The sequence below is a fragment of the Urocampus carinirostris genome, chromosome 10 (genome assembly GCF_059441175.1).
Source record: "Urocampus carinirostris isolate Australia breed hairy pipefish chromosome 10, RoL_Ucar_1.0, whole genome shotgun sequence".
Classification (NCBI taxonomy): Eukaryota; Metazoa; Chordata; class Actinopteri; order Syngnathiformes; family Syngnathidae; genus Urocampus; species Urocampus carinirostris.
Window position 1 is genome coordinate 5,201,711 of NC_142358.1, and position 21,876 is coordinate 5,223,586.

At 40.7% G+C, this 21,876-nt stretch overlaps 1 protein-coding gene across 3 annotated transcripts in view; it reads left to right on the forward strand.

Moving 5' to 3' along the window:
* tenm4 (teneurin transmembrane protein 4) overlaps positions 1-21,876 on the forward strand; it is a 287,914-nt gene that overhangs the window by 258,654 nt on the left and 7,384 nt on the right. For all 3 annotated transcript variants that reach the window (XM_088346405.1, XM_088346406.1, XM_088346404.1), the window contains 3 exons: positions 7,720-8,016; positions 11,474-13,088; positions 17,541-17,683. In XM_088346405.1, the coding sequence (XP_088202531.1) occupies positions 7,720-8,016; positions 11,474-13,088; positions 17,541-17,683 (2,055 nt within the window). The remainder of the gene's footprint in view (positions 1-7,719; positions 8,017-11,473; positions 13,089-17,540; positions 17,684-21,876) is intronic.

The following is a 21,876-nucleotide window of genomic DNA, read 5'->3' on the forward strand; positions in this document are numbered from 1 at the left end:
CCAGTATCTCCAAGTCAGATGTATGCTAGTACACAAACATCTTGGCTTTGTTTATGCGAAAGCTAACGTTGAGCCTAGCCAGTGTTCAAACACTTCTCCTCAAAGCGCCTGGGTTTTGCTCAACGAATATGGAGATGTGCAGATTGCCCGTTGCACATGTGTTGCTGGACCGGGATGATACTGCAGTCATGATGCTGCCATAATATGGAAGGTACGCACCCATTTAGCATTTTATGGAAAAACGTAATAATAGTAGAAAATGGCAGATAGCTGTGGTGAACAGCATCGAGCCTTTATTGCAAAGAACTGTCAGTTTGATATTTCTGGCTTAAAAGAGCATAAAATAATATACTGTAATATGTCAAAACGATGGAAGAACAAAAACAATGGATCACATGTACAACTCCACTTTGTGGCTGGTCCGTGGTCTAAACATTCCTGATTAATCCACTCGTTTGGACGATTTTGTGAATTTTGGCATCCATCAACGGCGCAGGTCCTACGCGAACTACATTTCTTTGGAGTTATATCCACGACTGTCTTTCTTCTATCCTGTTGGGTTTATCAAGGCTGGAAACGCAACCAGCGCAAGCCAAGCTAATCTACCGGAAGTCGAAATCAGCACTCGGGAGAATGAGTTAGTAAATGCTGAGGTGGCATTTGACATTCACAATTTTTTTTTATAGTGATTTAAAAATACTCCCAAAAGTGAAAAATGTCCCAACCCATACTCAAGTCAGTATAGCAGAGTAAAAATTACTCATTACTATGTCCCTCTGTTTATATATTGCTTGTCTACCTCCTTTTGTCAATATCCTGGATAAGGATTTGTTTAACCATGTTCATGGTCTACTCCCTTTCTAATCCTTCCTCTACAAAAGGGATCTCAACATTTAGTGTTTCTCCGTCCCCAAGGACGGTCCGATCTGTGGCTGTCAAAATTTTCCTTTCAGTCCGTTGAACCTTTGATAGACTTCATCATGACACTGAACATTTTCTGCATATTTTCCCTGCCGGTTCCTTCGTATAAGCGCAAAGGTTTTGGGACGAGACGCCATTAACCGGGACAAACTTGAAGGTTTTCTCGAAGGATCAACACCAAAAATCGATACCAACCTTTTAAGGTTTGAGTTGTCGCACGAAAAGCACCAAATAGTTGTAATTATCTTGTTACTCTCCAGGGAAGCAGGAACACTAGTTTGGAAGTGCAAACTATCTATCTATCTACCCTGGTCATATCCCTTGAGAGGGGTGACCGACAGCAAGACAAACACATACAAAATAACAAAAAAGATAGAAAACATAGAAAATAAAAAGGGGAAAAGTAGCAAAAAACTAAATGACCATGGCCAACCCAAATGCCCAAACACCCACAAGTTAAGCACCTCGGCATCCAAGTCGGTCATGCTTTCATCCCTCGAGATGAAACGGGACACAGAAAGCGGCAATTTCACTCGGGTCAGGGTGACACAACACACTCTTCTGTTCAACAGCAGGGCCCGACAGCTTTCACTGGTTTACCCCTACCGCATCATACTGTGCCCTGCCCATCCCTAGGAATGCGTCCAAACAGCCTACTATCCTTTCACGACACGTCTCCACTCATTCCTATCACCAACAAGAGCTCGAGCTTCCATTATAATTAGACCTCTTTCCGACTCATAACACTATCCATCCACGTCAATCGCAGCCTTCCTCTTGGTCTCCTTCCATATACTCCTGCGTGCAAACTAAGTCATGCATATGTCACAGGAATAGGCAGAGGCCTAGGCTTGGGGACAAATCCAATTGTTTTCATTTATAAAGAAATGTATTGTACATGTACTCATCCACAATTTTTTTTTTCATAAGAATTGTTTTATCAAATTGGTTTTGAAATGCCCAAAATTAAAGCACTGTAGGATTTCTGCAGTATTATTTTTGTTGTACAGTGGAACCTCGGTTTTCGAACGCCTCTCAGTTCGAACAAATCAGAGTCCGACCAAAAATTTTGAAAAATTCTTGCTTCGCTGTTCAATCAAAAAATCGTAGTTGAAACGCCGGTAATGCGTGAGTGCGTACGCTAGCGTGCGATGCTGAGCGGCGTACGGGTGTAGATCGCTCTTTTCTTGACCAACTGTTATCGCATGCGGACTTGCTTCGTTTTGCTTTCGCTTTTAATATAGGTGTACAAAGTGTTTTAGCCCCTAATTATGCCTCCGAAGAAAGTCAGTGCAAGCAGCAAAGTTGCTACTGGTGAAAAAAGAAAAGTAGTGCGTACAATTATTGCATTTAAGAAAGAAATAATAGCAAAATATGAAGGAGGTGTGCGAGTGTCTGATCTTGCTAGGGAATACAGCATGGCTAAATCTACGATCAGGTAAGACATCATATTCATAATTCTTTTCTTCATCCTTTTTTTTTATTTTTACACGTTCATGTTAGCGTAATCTTTCGTATGGAAGATTACGATAACGCGAACGTACGATTAGCCTGGGTTAGCTTCATGTTTATGTTAAACATTCAAGGTAAACATTCAGGGTGTTGGAACGGATTAAAACGATTTACGATTTAATGGGAAAAATGATTTCGGTGATCAAACAAATCGTTTTTTCGAACAGGGTTCTGGAACGGTTCCACTGTATTTCTATAGTAGTGTTTTTGTGATATTTTTGTAGTATTTTTGTAGTATTTACATAGTAGATTATTCTTAGTATGTATTTAGTATTTTTGTAGTATTTTGTAGTATTTCTGCAGTAGTTTTTTTTAGTATTTCAATAGAACTGTATTTTTGGGATTTTTCCATAGTAATATTTTGTTGTATGTCTGTTGTATTTCCATAGTATAAATTTGTAGTAGATCTGCATTACTTTTGCTTTATTACTGTAGTTGTATGTTTTTAGTATTTCTGTCATAATATTTCTGTGGTAGTATTTTTGTGTTTGTAGTATTACTTAAGTGGTATTTCATTAGTATTTTTCATGGTATTTCCATAGTAGTATTTTTGTAGCATTAGCATAGTGATATTTTTGTAGTTCCTCTGTTGTTATATTTCTTTAGTAGTATTCTAGTATTGCTGTTGTGGTATTTTTGGAGTATTTCTGTAGAAGTATTTTGAAATTAATATTATTTTCGTATTTCTATAGTATATAATATATTAATTTGAAGTATTTCCAGTATTTTTTCAGTATTTCTGCAATATTTGTATAATATTCAAATGGAGTTTATTTCTTATTATTGTTATTGTGTTACTGTAGTTATATTTTTTGTAGTATTTCCCTTTGTAATGTGTCTCCAGTATTCTTTTTTAAATATAGCATTACTGTAGTAGTAGTTTTGTTATATTTCTATAGTATTATTTTCATTTCAAAATGAAAAAAATAGCTGCCTGTTTTTTAAGCACTATATGTTATATTTAGTTTTGTAGCAATTTTGTAGTTTTTTTGTAGTTTGTTTGTTCCTTTAGTAGTATTTTCATTATAAACACACAAAAGGACAATGGGGACCGTTGGCACGAAAAAAAGTTTTTATTGGTAGTACTTTATTTCCATCGTGGGTATTGTTAATGAATCTCAATTAAAAGCAAAGAAAGAGGCCGGCATGGTAAATCTGTTGCTCTTCCAGCGTAAAGGAGTCTCTCCATGAAGTATTGGTGACAATAATTGCCTCAGGTGTAATTTTCCCCTTCACAAGGACAGACATTAACTAGCTTTTGTCAGCGGGAGATTGAATAGACAAGTGGCCACCCTTCAATATAAAATCGGCGCCCTCTGACTTTTTTTGTGTGCCTTGAAAAAGGACGGCCATGGTTTTGCGTCTGCAGTTCCTCTCCTTTCCAAAAGATGGCATCAATACCCCGATCTAAAGTATTTTTTTGTTTCTTGAATAATTGCTCCATATTGGGGTCTGATTACATCCCAGTTGTATGTCTCCTTGCGTCAAGTCAAGTCAAGTCAAGTCACATTTATTTATATAGCCCTTAATCTCAAAAATGTTTAGAAGGACTGCACAGGATTACAATTACAAAATTGCACAATTACCTGATCTTAAACCAGCATGCGGGAAACAACTCAAAAACCTCAGTGTGTGGAAAAAAGAGAAACCTTGAGAAAGGACCTTACATGTGGTAATCCCCCTTCCAGGATTGACCAGGGTGAATTACAATTAGCATTACAGTACAGTTCCTGAGATACCAATGCGTTCTAGACGAACCAATAATATGTTGTGGTCGACGTGAATGACTATATCGGTGTAGCCAGCCCTGTCCTGGTGTCTAGATTTGCATGTCCGCTCCCTCAAATTAGCCTCAATGTCGGGTGCTCTGGCCCCAGAAATACACATAACCGTGGTTGGGGTGCTAAGCCTTATGTTATGGGTGATGGAGTCACCTATAACTAGGGTGCGGGAGCCAGTAGACCGGGGTGGAGTGGGACTAGCTAGGGGGCTGAACTTGTTATACGTCTGAATTGGCTCACAGCGATTAGCATGCCGTTTAGGGCTAATGCTAACCAGACTAGCAGGTTCACTACGACCCACGCTAGCAGTGGTGTCCGAGGCTCCTAACATTTTCCATTTAAACTGCTCTAGCTCACGGACACGTCCTTCTAGAAGGGCTACTTGCCTACGGAAGCGGAAGCAACCTTTACAGCAACCCATACTCACTTGTGAGCAGTCGGATGCCGAAAGAGCGTCTTAGCAGCCGTGGGAGGGGATGCCCTTCAACAGCGATCGGCAGCAGCTTCTGACTGTAAAAACAATTGTGCGCGGCACTTACCTTGCGCCAATCGTCCGAGATACTTACCCGAAACTTTTCAACTGTTCGAGATAAGAAGTCTCAGTCCAGAATTCTGCTATAGTAGGAATCTGAATCTCGTAGTCGCGACACCGTCAGCAACACAAAAACTCCCGCCACTTGATAACCTCCCGGCATTTGTGTCCTGCATTTGGATCTGACATCCCGTGACATGGACGATTGTTGTGCTTGCCAAATGTTGAAGCAGTGTATGTTGTATAGCTACCTCTAGTGGTTTAAATCTTTTTTGTTTGTTTAAAAAAACACTACTTAAATAATAAGCAAAACATGTTTTTCTTAATAAACACTCACAACAATTGCCAAAGTTCTAAGTTCTTTATTTAAGTCCCAATGTGTATTATATACATGGTTGGGTAGGGTTCCTTTAACTTGATTACTTTCAATTACTTCTGGATTACTACAATACCAAATATGCTAATAAAAGACAAAATAAATTAAATATGAATAAAATTATGACTCACAACACATGGTACGCTTTCTCTCCTGGCTTTGATCTCTTTGATCTCCGGCTAAACTAATATAAAATGCGACAGAAACAAAATGAAAATAAATCCAAACAGCTTGCCAACATAACATTTTTCCGTTCCATGTGTTCCGTTACTCCCCAAGACTGCACAAAATTTATATATTTAGTTTCTTTTGTCTTTTATTAGCATATTTGGTATTGGAGTAATCCAAAAGTAATTGAAAGTAATCAAGTTAAAGTAACCCTACCCAACCCTGATTATATACGACTCCTAGTGGTGCATAAATACTTAATTTGTCTAAATAAAACATTTATTATTCAAATGATAACCAAAAACGCATGCACTGTCTTACACACACAACTCTTATTTAAGACTTGCAGATTTTGAAATTTGTAATTACATCACACAATTTCAAAAAGCAGGCATTTTTTGCGGCCATTTTACAACTACAAAAAGCCCAAATGACAATTTTGCAAGGCCATTTGTCCATGTGGCGCTTTTAGCACTTAACGGCCACTTTGCCCTGCTTGCAATGATTCAGGCATTTCCAACATTTTATTCACAGTTTCCTTCTCTAGTCATTTATATAAGCCACCTGTTTGTGGGCTGTGGCTCACTGCTTGCCACTATTGATAATCAGCTCCTGCTTTGTTCTTCAGTGTTACTTACCTTCCACAGATGGTCATGCAAGCAAACATAGCTGAGTTGCACAATTCAGTCTTCTGACACTTTTTTCCCCCCACTGTTTCTGTTTCTAGCGATACATGTTAGCCAATGTTACCTATGGCTTGCCACTAGCCACTATTGATATTACTAGCTGCTTCTGCTTCAACCTGTTGTGTCACTTGTGTTACACAACTGGTCAAACAAGAGTTACACAAATTAGGTAGTCGGCATTTTTTTCTACTGTTTCCTTCTCTAGCCACTTGTGTTTGCCACTTGGCTGCAGGTTATGGCTCGCCGCTATTGTTATTGCTCCGTGAAAATAAAAGCTTGGTTAATCTTCCAGTGTCACTCGCCTTCTACACAACACACGACCAGTTTCATCTGTTTTCTGTGTTTTCATTATTCAATCTCTCAATTTATCAAATTAAGCAACAATTGTCCCCACAACAAGTGGCAAAATTGAGATATTTATGAGAGAACTTTGCTGAGTTACTTGTTACTTGTTATCGTTGACTATTCAACTACTCATGATTCTGAGTTTTAAGATTCAGGGTCTCAAACTTGACAAATTTTGCTTTACTCTTGCAATCTATACCTGCCTTTTAGAAGCTTCTCCAACTAACCGCTAAAATTACTCATTCCAGTCAGTCTTCTCAGCCACTTTGGGTGTATCCAGCTCACTCGCTCTGGGGATTTTCATTAACTTTCATGTCCTATCACTGGCTGAATTTTATCCTCACTCATGCAAGAGAATATGGAATTAAACTTCGTCCATATTGTCAACTTCAAATGTACAAACTTTTGGTCCAAACTAATCCACAACCGCTGTTGTTATTTATTACGTACTGTCACTCTTACTACTCATCCCTGCACATTGATTCGATGCTGAACATTTTTCAGGATTACAAACCACTACCGACTGCCGTGAGATGCGTCCAGTAGCCTGACAGACTATCCCCATCTCACCTGGTCTATTTTGGCGGTCCTCGTGCTTGGACAAAACCTTTCGACTCTGCGCCAACCTCAACATGACTTTAAAGATTACGTTCTGTCTGTCCAAATCCCACTAAAGCCGCCGAAAAGCCTTGTCCAGCTACGTGACGGTTTACCGAAGATCCAAAATGAGAGCAATCTGCACCTGGCACTTGTTTGCCTGCCTGCAGTCAGAATGGATTTAATGATCATTGCGGCTCTAATAGGCTCTGCGTGCTTTGGACAGCTCCCGCTCGGACTTTTTTCGTTGTTGTTTGGTTTTACCGCAAACAAAACAATGAGGCCATTTAACTATGCTGTAATCCCTGGCTACTCTGTGTTTTGTTTTCTGCAATCCATTATCCCCGATAGCATATTGCTGCTAGGGGGGACCGGCAGAGCGGACCTATGTCAGGCCTGACGACTCCTTTTTTGCCAATATTTAAGTCTAAAATCAACTGCAGTGTGGATATCCTTTTTGTAGTGTAGAAGATTTTTATTTGTAAAAGGGCTGAGGGGAGAACCTTTAGAATAGATTGAAATTTTTGCATACTAAATGGTTTATTGTACTTTCCTTTTCTCCTAACTCAAAATTCTTTGATGTCTTCTTCCCTCCATTAATAACACAGAGAATAAAGTGTTGTAACGTTCTAACACTGATTTTCTTTGTGGTTTAACGTCTATTGATCCTTGCTCACTGCGCCAATTACATTTGGCTAGCCTCTGATTTAAAAACATCCTCATTAAAACGGGAAGAATAAGCTACAATAATCTGCCAACGTGGAAAACCGCAACCAACCATATCTTTTTGTATTTCCACAGGTTCACAACAGGAACCTGTTATCGCTTGACTTTGATCGGATCACCAGGACGGAGAAGGTTTACGACGACCACAGGAAATTTACGCTGCGAATCCACTATGACCACGCCGGACGGCCCACTCTCTGGGCCCCGAGCAGCCGCCTTAATGGGGTCAATGTTACTTATTCGGCTGGGGGCCACGTGGCGGGCATCCAGAGAGGAACCATGTCAGTACGCATGGAATACGACCACAAGGGCAGAATCAGCTCCAAGATTTTCGCTGATGGTAAATCTTGGAGCTATACTTATCTGGAAAAGGTAAGACATGATACCCCAGGTGAGGAATACGTCACATGATATTGTAATTCCTTGTTTATTACAGGTAATTGCAACCAAACCTCACACAGTATGCGAAAGTACGTTAAGAGCCTTCCACACCCATTTATAATATAACACGCCCTCTGCCAGCCGCCGCTCACAGCAAGCGCTTTGGGAAGCCTTCATTGACTTGAAAAGCGCTATATAAATACAGATCATTTTATTTTGTTTTCCACAAGGCATAATGGACCGTGGTTGCATGAGTGCTGTTTTTTTATCTGGATATAACAGGGAAAAGAGCCACCATGTATGACACAAATTTGCACTGCTTTCAGTAAAAGTTGACTGGGGATAATGGACCACTGCAAAAACAGTGCTGTTCATTTTAGGCGGAAAACAATGGCGTGCTTCAGCGGCCCTAAAGGTGGTCCAAAACGGGCTTATCAGCCCCTGCTCGCAGCAATTTGCGTTTGGTCATAATAGATTGCAGAATATGTTTTAACCTTCAATGGCAGTACCAATGCCAGGGGTTGACAACGTGAAATGTTGAAGGAGCCATATTGGACCTAAAAAATAAAAATCATATTTTTCCAGAGTTGCAAAAAATTGAAACCCTTGTATAAGCCTTATAATGAATGCAACACATGCTGTACTGCATTAGTATTTTATTTATCTGATTACTTCTCAGGCAGCACGGCAGCACAGTGGTTAGCGCATGTGCGGCACAGTTCAAGTCATGGGAACCTCCTGCGTGGGTTCAAATCCAGCTCCAGACTTCCTGTGCGGAGTTTGTATGTTCTCCCCGTGCTTGCGTGGGTTTCCTCCGGGCACTCCGGTTTCCTCCCACATTCCAAAAACAATTGGCTGGTCCAAATTGTCCCTAGGTGTGAATGAGCGAGTGAGTTGTCTGTCCCTGTGTGCCCTGCGATTAGCTGGCAACCAGTTCAGGGTGTCCCCTGCCCACTGCCCGATGATTGCTGGGATGGGCTCCAGCACCCCCGCGACCCTACTGAGGATAAGCGGTGCAGCTAATTGAGATGAGATTACTTCTCTCGACAGAACAAACATTCAATCCATCCGCATTGGCAATGAATACAAACAATTCGATCCACCTTTGAGGTCCATAGCGTATTTGTTAAAAACAGCCACCTGCCTTGTTGGTGACGCTTCCCTCTTAAAAGGGGCGGAGCTTGGGCAACACAGCTATTCAAACACGGGACAGTGGACAGAGAGAGGGAGAGAGAGAGAGAGAGAGAGAGAGAAAAGCGGAGTTGTTGCCCGCCAACTCCTACCAGCTCCTCGTTAGAATTTCACACATTTTGAAAACATTAAAAGTGTTTGTGTCATGTTTATCTCCTACAAAGACCATATTCAGATACAAATATTTATTCCCCACCAATGTTTTTTCAATTTGTAAGCGTTTATGGAAAAGTTCCAGAGACAGCGTTAAAGTGACTCATGCGGCTACAAAGCCGCGGGTTTCTCACCCCCCAAACAAGGGATTACTGTATCCTTTTAAGTTGTATTCATTTATTTCAGTTGATTCCCTGCATTATCAGGTATCGACACAAAAAATATTTCCCTGGCAGAAAAAGTTCAACCCGGAATTGCCGTGGCGAGCGGCAAAGGGTAATGTCGCTTTTTATTCGCAGGGAAAGACGAGACGCTGCGGTACTTTGCAGCCGAGATGAGGCGACACCTTAATGGGAGTCAGTCACCTTGATCCCAGACACATTTCCAGCTTGGTAGCATTAAATGCTAGGATCCCTCCCCTGACACACTTGGAACAAATTTTAATTAGAAGACAAAAAAGTGCCAAGTCGGGTATGAAATGGATAATTTGAGAGAAGTGAAGAAAAGTTTATCTAGCATTAATACTGGAGAACTTTAGTTCTCAAACGACACCATTTGAACGGATAAATAAATATTTTTCTCAGTTGACAATTTGTCACATAATCCAAGGAAAACGCTCAGCCTAAAGCATCAAAATTGTTCACTCCATTTTAAGTTGCTATAGTTTGGCTCTAATAAAGCTTGAAATTGAGGATGATTGCTACAAATTATTTCGTTTTTGAAAAAGAGAACCACAACTTTCTCAGCTTGCACGGAACATTTCAATTAGCATTTTTTGAACCACTTTGCGCTTCACTTGATAATGATTTTTTAGAACAGAGGTCCCAAAATGTATTGTTATTTACCTATGGTATATTGGATTTAGTGCTTGGAAGCAGAGGAGAAAACACGAAATTCGAACGAAAACGTTTTTTACAACTTCTACTTGCGATTTTGTCATGCCATTAGAATTTCTTGCTTCAATTGCCTCCTTTTTTTTTTTAGAATGTTTCTATTCGTCAATTGGTTAAAGCCATGCAACCAAGCAAAGGAAATATTCACAAGTTTAATTTATCTAATTATTATGTTAGCATCGATACAAGGGACCAATAATGAATAAAAACAGTACAAATAGATACAATAAAAAGAGTAAATTAAATCAAATAATACGTAATTGAACTGTATTTCATTCCAATATGCGAAGAATAATTTTTCCAGGGAATTTTTTTTTAAAAGACATGAAATATAATAGTTATTATGTTTTTCCTTTACTATGTATATTTAAATAATATGAAAATATTTTATATATTTTTTGAAATTTTGTTCGAGAACCAAAAATATGACAGAATTTTTCACCTCTATCTGTCCAAACTGAAAACTGCAACATATTTTTTGTTGATATTATCCAATAAATATCTGATCGTTTTAATTTATCCCTAAAATGTATGTCCAATAAAAGTTTTCATGTCCCAATTGATTGCAATTATTCTGAAATGGCAGGCAACATTTTAAAGGAGTTTTTTGAGTTTTGTGGTCGGCAGTTTCACTTGGGATATATTACATTTGCTTAAAAGTGATCTATCCGTGCCAAAATACAAGCAAAGTATTGTGGCTGTATTGATGTTTATGGTGCATTGTAGCCCTTGGTGTGAAAACCTTTGTATTTCTTGACAATTGCTAGCTTTATTTCCATCGTTATCATATAGTTACTTCCTTCCTTTAGCATCTCTCAAGTTTTACGACTCATAGCTAGACAAAATCAAGTTTGTAACATGAGATTCTCATCAGAATGAAGAGACAGAAAGGCATTTTCTGAGATAGTTCCACCTATAACATATTTGCATCATGATTGGTATTTTATACGATATCGACTAATAGCAAATATGCAGCTTAGAGACATACTTTGCGCAAAATACTTATGAACACGGCTTTTTCTTTGTGCACGCAAAATATTTTATTGTTGTATTGTGGGGAATTTGCCGTAAAGAAGGTTTAAAAAAAACATCGTATTCCACACAGTAAATAAAGATGTAGTAAGCCGGGGATGCCATATCCTTGGGGTTTACCCTGTTTACTAAAGTCTTTTTCTTTCTCATGTTCTGAACTGCAATGTGTTTCCTCATAGTCCATGGTGCTGCTGCTCTACAGCCAGAGACAATACATCTTTGAATTCGACAAAAACGACCGTCTCTCTTCTGTGACCATGCCCAATGTGGCCCGTCAGACCCTGGAGACGGCACTTTCGGTGGGCTACTACCGAAACACGTACCGGCCTCCCGAGGGGAACGCTTCGGTGCTTCAGGACTACAGCGAGGAAGGCCGGCTTATGCAGACCACTTACCTGGGAACTGGTCGACGAATTATCTACAAATACGGCCAACTGTCCAAACTACTGGAGATCCTCTATGACACCACCCGCATCGGCTTCTCTTACGACGAGGTTGCTGGCATGCTGAAAACGGTCAACCTGCAGAGCGAGGGCTTCACCTGCACCATCCGCTACCGGCAGATTGGGCCTCTGATCGACAGGCAGATCTTCCGATTCAGTGAAGAGGGCATGGTCAACGCCCGGTTCGATTACGTCTACGACAACAGCTTCCGGGTCACCAGCATGCAGGCGGTAATCAACGAGACGCCACTGCCCATTGACCTCTACCGCTATGACGACGTTTCCGGTAAGGCTGAACAGTTCGGTAAATTCGGCGTCATTTACTACGATATCAACCAGATAATCACCACGGCGGTCATGACGCACACCAAACACTTTGACGCCTATGGTCGTGTAAAGGAAGTGCAGTATGAGATTTTCCGCTCACTTATGTACTGGATGATGGTGCAGTACGACAACATGGGGAGGGTTGTTGCCAAGGAGCTAAAGGTGGGGCCCTATGCTAACACAACCCGCTACACATACGAGTACGATTCAGACGGCCAGCTCCAGGTTGTCTCCATCAACGACAAACCTCTGTGGCGCTACAGCTACGACCTCAATGGAAACTTGCATCTCCTCAGCCCTGGCAATAGCGCCCGCCTGACACCGCTACGTTATGACATCCGGGACCGCATAACCCGCCTAGGGGATGTTCAGTACAGAATGGACGAAGACGGTTTCCTGCGGCAAAGAGGAAACGACTACTTTGACTACAACTCAGCCGGACTTCTGGTCAAGGTCTACAACAAAGCAAGTGGTTGGAATATCCGCTACCGCTACGATGGTTTGGGTCGGAGGGTGTCCAGCAGGAGCAGCGTTGGTCACCACTTACAGTTTTTCTACGCAGACTTGTCCAGCCCTACCCGGGTCACCCACATGTACAACCACACCAGCTCCGAGATCACCTCGCTATACTACGACCTGCAGGGCCACCTGTTCTCTATGGAGCTAAGCAGCGGTGACGAGTTCTATGTAGCCTGCGACAACATTGGAACACCATTGGCAGTTTTCAGCGGATCAGGTCACGTCATCAAGCAGGTTCTGCACACGGCTTTTGGGGAGGTCTACCTGGACACCAACCCTGGTTTCCAGGTCATCATCGGATACCAGGGCGGTCTTTACGAGCCACTCAGCAGGCTGGTACACATGGGACGCAGGGATTACGATGTCCTGGCTGGGCGCTGGACAACCCCTGACCACGACGTCTGGAAACGTCTCAACGCCGGGCATATTGTGCCCTTCAACCTGTACATGTTCAAGAACAACAACCCGCTCGGGAACAACGAAGAGATCAAGTGCTACATGACGGGTAAGTCCAAAGTCCAGATCATTATAAGGCCAGTGCACTGATTCCGTATTGAAAAAGAATGAACATTGTCTTCACCATATGGTTCTTTTACTCCTTGGTGGATTTTTGGCAAGCTAGCATAGAATATAAAACAAAGAACATTACAGTATGGATCATCTCACATCTAGTCTAGATCTAGTCTATCTATCAATCTAGACTATCTTGACCACTACTCCGATTGACATGCATGTGTTCGTATGTGGATGAAAAAAACGTATTCCACATCGTAACGTGAAAACATCGTAAATTAGGGATGCTGTAACCTAGGGTTTTACTGGACAGATATTTGCACCAGCCGTATGCCTTTAAACTATGAATAATTAAATAACCAATTGCTACTTTAAAGTTTTCAACTGTCCTCAGGGAATGCTTGTTAACCAACCTACCAGGACTTTGTTTTAAATACTTTGCACAGAATATTTTTGCGTCGAATATTTCTCTGGGTGTATAAATATAAACATTGCAAGAGTAACATCAAGCTCTGTTCTCGGGGTGGGTGTACGTCGCCAAATAGAAGTAGAAAATCCAGCAGATGTTAGGTGAGTCCCACCAGTGCGATCAATAATGCATACACGTTTTTTATAGCGCTAAAATTACATGTGTCAAGGGGGAAGAGAGAGCTGCACATATCCCTCCCCCCTCTTCAGAGGGGAGTGACACTCACTTCGGGGTGACAAGGAGTCTCAGAGCTGCGTAATTTGCATTAACATGGAAATACCCGCTCTGGAGAAGCATGGTTGGCAAATAATTCTGTTTGAACTTCATACAATGATACCTCAGCCATCAAACAATTCTGTATTCTAATAAATTGGTATTCGAACTAAAAGTTTTAGTATTTTTTCTTTCAATATTTGAGGGAAAAATCGGAACTCAAAAATACCTGAACACACCAGAGCCAAATCGGTTAGCATCAATTCAAGTAATATCATCAGTCTGACAACTTGTGTTGACTTGTGTTGAGAAGTGATTGGGATTTGGTTTGTTTTATTCCCTTTTTTCTGATAATAATGGGTAAAGAGAGGTACTGATAAGTGAAAGGAAAAGGAGTAACAGTGATGGATTCGATTGAGTCAAAGAAGAAAATTACATTAAATCAGTTTTTAACTAAAAAACTCAACCCAAGTAATTTTAACTGTGGTATTAGAACAAAAAATCTGAACTTGACAAGCTCGAACACGGACAAGTGAGATGAACGACCACCTTGGCTACTCAAGCACGATTGGTTAGCATTGTTTCGAGAGAGATTGCCAGTCCAACAACACATGGTGATATTTGATTGTGATTTGGTGATTGTTATTCCCTTTTTTTCTGATAATAACGAGTCCCAAGAGAGTTAGAGATAAGGGCAACAAAAAGTGGAAAACTGTGAAAACAACCATCAAGTTGAAAAAGGGAATGATATCAAGAATGGTGTACAAGTGTACCATCGAACCACTGCCAAGTAAATGTTATAAAATAGTTTTATATTCAATCTTTATTAAGTTTAATCTTTATTATCTATGCATTTAAATATATGTTTGTTTAGGTACAAGTTTTATTAATATTTTGGCTATTTTGTAACGTATCAAATACCATTATCGCGTATTGGAAAAAATGTTTCAAAACGCGAATAATTTGATGATTAAACACTGGTGCCAAACAGATTATGTTAGAGTACCAAGGTATTACTGTACTTTAATCTCTCATTTATCGCGGTTAATTGGGACCAAAACCATTCGCAATTCACGAAAATCAGGAGTACATAGTCAGGTATGATGAATTGCGGAATTTTTTCTAACCCGGGATGCACCGAGGCCACAAAGCAGGAAGTAGTGAGGGATTACAGTATACAATCCAGGTCACGGAATGTTCTCTCTTTGTTAGCCTCTTACTTACGCTTTGTCCCCCTCGTTGCGGCTTGTTTGCTGGAGGAAATGTGGCGTGCTGATAACAATTGGCGGGCTGGGATGCTGATTGGCACATTAAACGGCATGAAATTGTACCTGCAAATGTCACCTCGGAGCTATTACATGCTGCTGCCTGCTTTGAAATGGTGCACGGAGCTTAATTTGTCGGCTCACTGAAACACGGCAAGGATTTTTTTGCTTGGTCATAATAAGTATGAATGTCTTGAAAGAGTAGAAGATTTTTTAAATTATCTCATACAGCAGATTATTTTTGTCTTTTTTTATTTGTTATATAATAAGGCAATATACACTATAATAGGGGTGGGCAAACGACGGCCAAATGTGGCCCGCCCGGCTTTTTCATCCGGCCCGTCAAACAAAATATCTACAGTCTTTGTTTGAAATATTTTTAAGTTAATGTAAGAAGCAAAAAGCAAAATAAATTATTTTTAACAATCAAACTTATCTGCCCTTGGGGCGTTTTGTATTAAAACCATATCGAAAACAAAAGTCAAAGTTAAAATATGTTACAACCCCAATGATGTAATGTTTGTGTTTCTAAAAATGTAATTAATGTGAATTTGGCAAAATAATAAGCATTTAATCACTTAATATTGCCGGTGCTGCAGTGTGGGAAAAGAATAGCTTTTCTTTTTTCATGAATAATTTAAATATAAAATAATTGCTCTCCAAAACATATTAAAAGCCCCAGTGTGTAATATTTAACCACTAGAGTGCACTGTTGTCTAATGTAAAAGATAACCAATTGCTACTTTAGAGTTTTCAACTGTCCTCAGGGGATGATCAATGCTTAGCCGCTCGATGTCAGACAAACATGGAAGCGACTACAAGGTATGGATTTCACTTTAGGCGTTGAAGTTATGAACAAACAAAAGTTTTTTTCCATGCTCAGTCATCCAGGAGGGCCTCAATGTAGAGCCACTGCTCCTCCGCATTGAGAGGAGAGTTGAGGTGGCTCGGGCATCTGATAAGGATGCCTCCTTTACGCCTCCCTCGGGAGGTGTTCCAGGCATATCCCACCGGTAGGAGGTCCCGGGGATGACCCAGGACACGCTGGAGAGACTCTGTCTCCAGGCTGGCCTGGGAACGCCTCGGGATCCTGTCGGATGAGCTTTAAGAAGTGGCTGGGGATAGGGAGGTCTGGGCTTCCCTGTTAAGGCTGCTGCCCCCGTGACCCGACCCGGATAAGCGGAAGATAATGGATGGATGGTGTCAAGAGGTGTGGGACAGACCCACATGCAGGACAATAACAAGACAAATAACAAGGGAGGTCATCAAACCCCAGCAGGGGGGAATTTATTTCACAATAAATAAAAAATAATTAACTAGGGGGAAGGGAAACTGGGATGGAACTGCTGTGGAAAAATCTTGAAAAGAAGATTTGGGAGCAATGTTCCCTCTAATTTTCCACGGGTCTGAGCGTTCACACCAAGTCAGTGAGCAGCGCTTGAAACAACAGTGAGCAACCATAATCCCAAGTGTGGCAAGATAATCAATTATCAAACATGTCCAAAACTTGACATCAAGTTACATTTTGCTGATGCAATGCAAAATTATTTTTCTCTTTTGAATGAATTGACTCATGTACTATTGCAAAGGTTGTACGGCCTACGTCATTTGTTCTTACAAATCTTTCACAAGATATCCAAATCTTTTTATTTCCTGATATATTTTGTCGCATAATATTAACATTTTTGGGGGCTTATTTAGTCGGTTGTAAAGAAGGAAGTCATAGGAAGAGAAGTATTGTAGTCTGGCGAGTGAATGTCTTCATGAATCAAAACGACTCAACAACGTGAGATGGGAGGCTGGGGTATTTATAGAAGTTTTAGCTAATTGTATAACTGGAAACATCTGGGGAGAGGAAAAGTGAGGGGAACTGGTGTATAGGGTAATGCTGCCATTGTTGGAGAAGAAGAAGCACTGCAGGCACAAACCTTGACTGCATGACATCAACAAGCTTCATCTTCAAGTTTTATTTTCTACTCCAAAGCAATACTGAGATTAAATCCAGTGTTCAATTTGCCGGGTCGGAAAAAAACTGTCGGAAACACAGTAAAGTTTTTTCTTGGTTAATTCTTTGGGCCACTCTGAATAATAATCATGTGTACAGGATTCTTAACAGGTAATAATAAAATGACCCTAGAGGATTGCACAACTAAAGAGTAAATATTACATCAATTTGACTTTTTAATGGCACATTTAAAGTCCTCTCCAGCTTTTCTGTAAAAAAATGATAACTGAAAATAAAAAACAGTAGCTCGGAAATTGTTTGTAATGTAAATCCTCATTTATAGTAGTTAATGGGGACCATAATCTTGATACGCATAAATCCAGGAAGTAACCCCACACCCTGAGTGCTGTTCACTTTTAAATGTACAGAACAACAAAACTTACCTTCTATGTGCGCTTTACTGGTCCCTGCTCACAACATTATACAATTGGGGATACAGGATCGAGGAATATTTTTCAATAAATTTGTCATTGTTTTTTTGGGGGGGGACAGACGTGAACAGTTGGCTGGTGACATTCGGCTTCCAGCTGTACAACGTGATCCCAGGTTACCGCAAGCCCAACATGGACACGGTGGAGCCATCCTACGAGCTAATGGCTACGCAGATCAAGACGCAAGAGTGGGACAGCACCAAGGTGAGACCTTTTCAACAACCAAAACCGGAAAAGTTTCCCGGCCATTGGCAGTGTTGGGCGCGTTATTGAAAAAAGTTATTAGTTACAGTTGCTAGTTACTTCATTTAAAGCCCCAGTGTGTAATATTTGATCACTAGATGTCCAGTGCCTCAGAATACAGCGTGGGGGCAGGATGCCGGGCAAACACCGCGGTGACTTATGTGGGGATTCTACTGTGTAAAAGAAATACAAATTTCTCGATCCGTGATTTTTTTGTAAATAGTGAATGGACTGCAATATGTAGCGCATTACCAGTCACTGAGGACCTCCAAAGCACTTTACAATTCACTTCACACTTCACCCATTCACACACACATTCACACACCGATAGCAAAATCACCCATTCAAGGCGACTACCTGCATATCAGAGGTGTTAGAGATTCGGTGTCAACGTTTTTCTATCACTAGTAGGCACTAAATATTACACACTGTCCCTTTAAAAAGTAATTCAATTACCCCCCATATTATTGGCACCAAAAAGTGTTGCGATACTCTGTAGGTAACTATCTACTTTCAAATTACTGTATATGTTCTTTATTTCCTCCAGGCATTGTGTATTGGAAGGGTCTCCAACCCTTTTAAAGCTGGGCTCCTTTTTGTCACTACGGAAAATGTATTCATGTATAATGCGCTTTTTTTAACGTAAAAAATTAACGCAATCTTGGGTGCATCTTATACACAAGGTTTCACCGTATTTGTGCAATGATTAATTGCTGACCACACAAAACATTGGAGGCAACAGTAATCGAACCAGGGTCGCAACGGTGAGAGCATCAAAACCTAACCACGAGACCACTAGTGATACTTATGACACAAGAAAAGGCATTCGATTTTGTTTCATTATTACACTATTTTAAGGTGCCAAAAAACAAATGTTAGAGGATAAAGAAAACAGCAAGTCGTTCTAGAAAATATAAATTAATTTAAAAAAACAAAAAGGGAAACAGCTCTTTGGTGTATCTGATGATAAATTGGACTTTTAAGGGAATTACATGAATATATTGTAAATTCCATGTTGGTATTGTGTTCAGAGTTTACATTGTCAATAAATTATTTTAATCTTGGCCGTACATATTTCACAACGTTTGTCACTTACAATTCTTAGAATAGAATAGAATAGAATAATGTAATAGATTTTTTTGTCATTGTCACATGTAAAATGCTCAACAGATTTACCATTCGTCTCTGGTACCGTGAATAAATTTGGTGTGATCATCAAATGCAAATGAATGGATTTTCATATCACTTGTGGTGCAGTGGTTAGGATTCAGCGCCCTCCCAGCTGTGACCTGAGTATGATTCTGCAAAGTTTGAGCTAAAAAAAAGTGAAACACTTTTTTTTATCATTTTTACTTAAAAATTACGGGTACGGGTCTGTAAAGATTACTGCTGCGGGACGCCTGAGTCTGCTCCGTTGGCGCCAACGGCTCCGAAGCTGATTGGTTGCTGACCTCTTTTTAAACCCCCGTCTTCCTGTCAACGATTGTCAGTTCGTCTGCGAACCTCAGCCCCACGCTAGGCAAGCACCTTTTGAATCCTGTCTCAATCCTGTCTTGTTTTCCGTTTGATTCCCGGCGCCGACCTCTTTTCTGATCCCCTTTACGTTTCTGCTCCTCCGTCCCTCCCATCGACCTCTTTTTTTCCCGGCTATCGACACTGCCTTCGCTCGCCACGGAAGTGCCACTTCCGCGTTCCAAGCAATCTGCTACCCGTGACCGACGATCACCGGATCCTGGGTGCAAGCCCTTTCCTCCTTCTAAATAAAGCTGAGTAAAACGAACGCAAGTGGGTCCCCTCTCCGTTTTTGGTCTCTGACAGCGTCATACCTAAATAAATATGGCGTATGATAATGCAAGTGGAGCAAGAGTGCTCAACCATTATTATTCGTTATTAACTATCTGCATTTATAAAGTAGCGGAATAACGAAATACCATACCAAATAGTAATGACAGTAGAGTGACATAATGTGACAGTACTGTACTTGTTTTCAAGAAAATGAATTACCATACTTGCAATGATACAAAATCTACTGCCTTTCTTTTTCTTTAACGGAAAAAAAACCCATGGGAGACCACCATCTGGTGCCGTTGCATCTCTGGTAATAGTAAATCCAAATGAAAGATAGCTTTTGCTAGGCCGCAAAGCACACAAAATTGATAATTTCCCATGGCACACTAATTGTTGAAAAACACTATCCTATACCACGTGAAAATCCAAGTGAAAATTTGTACTGAGAAACAACACTTTATACACATTGTTAAGCAATAATTAGGGGTGCGTGTTATAAGAAAGTGCTTGTTATACACAAATAAATATGGTTCGTTCCAGGAACACTTTCCCTTGTAATGCGTTTTTCCCAACACCGGCGATCGGATAAACCTGGCAATCCGTTCCCGGGCTCTCGTCCTCGTCCCGGGCAAACAGGGGTCAGACTAAACGGCCCTTGTAATTGTCCTGCCATTAGGGAAATTCACTCTCCATTCTCTCCTCCACCGCCCATTGATTTCATCTCAAGTCTTACAGCCTCAGCCAAGGTCTGCGAATTAGCCGACACGCTCCGGTTCCCGCGCTTTAGGGAGGCCTTTCAAGTCAGCCCCCACCCGGGCCCCCCACTCTTGAATTATTAAGGGGGCCACTGTTGTCGCGGGAGCTCTGGTTACTGCAGGACGAGCCCACGCCGCCTGTCAGCTTTGGTGTCAGCAGACATTCTGGCTGCCACCTCAAGCGGCTCTTGTCCATTAGCGAACAGCCATCTGACAGCCTTTGAAAGAAAGAAATAGCCCAGACTAGAGAAGTATTTGAAAGCAATCATTGGATTGGATTAAGACAATGCTTCTCAAGAAGTGCCCACCCCCACCCTTTTTTTAACTTTCCAAAGGATCAAGTGCAATAGCACCTCCACTACACTAGGGAGTAGTGGCGCTTTAATTAGCAGTGTTTTGTTTCCATTTAACCACCAAGCCGTGCATATAACCCAGAGTATAAGCATTGATGTATCAAGTGTAGGTAACAAGTGGAGATGACCCATCAAGTAACCCCATGAAAAAATGATTGGAGACCAACTCGAGAGGATTTCTTCTTCCTTGGGTGGCGGGGGAGGGGCAGTTTGGGGGGGTGGGGGCTGTTAGAAATTAATTCTAATTCTGCCGTGTTAGAAAATTAAGCTGATTTTATTTTTTCGTTTTTTAATCACAAAAAGAAAAAAAATCACGTAAGCCTTTGTATTCTTATGTAATTCTGCCAATTTGTTATCACATAATTATGCTCGTTTTAGAAAATAATCAAAAATATAATCATTGTTTATGTATTATAAAATCTTGTATTTCTTAATTTACTAGATGTATTTATTTATTTACCTTTACTCCCAACCTGGAGCTGCTGCACTGCATGTATGAGGAAACGGAGATCATATCATCAAAACGTCAATCAATCTTTATTGTATTTATATTCTATATCATTGCACTTGACACGGAGTTCATTTTATCTGTGTAAAGGCAATATCCAAAGCGATGCAATCCCACTTTTGTGCAAAAGATAGCAGTCGTGATTTTTGGGCTCCTGCTCCTTACTTGAACCTCGCTCGGGGCGCCAATCTACAAAGCGGCAGGAAACGGATTATTGAATCCGAACGGAATTTGCATATCAAATATTTCCAGGGAAGATACGTCGGAAAAGTCTTGGTAGATTAGACGGAATAAATAAAAGCGTCCTCGCTTTGCCTGCCTGTCGCCGCCGCCTAGCAAGTCATCTTATAATCAACGTTTTCAAAGCCAGAAAAGAATGTTTTGTTTTCTTCGCGATGACGCATTCGAATCAAATGTATTTCCACTGTGTGTGCAATGCTAATAAATACAAGAGGTCATTTGAGAAGTAAATCATCCTCACTCTCACATATAAGATCATACTGTCACATATGTCCAACTGTACTCCAATACAGACACAGTCATACCCATTCACAAACAGTACTATACTCTCACACATACTACTATAGTCTGATCAACACACTACTATATTCTCATACATATTACAATACTCATACACAGACTACTCGCTCGCACATATAACATCATAGTCATCAGTCATACCCACGCATAAACACACCTATACTCTCTCACACATAATACTATACACTCATACATGCACTATGTTACTCC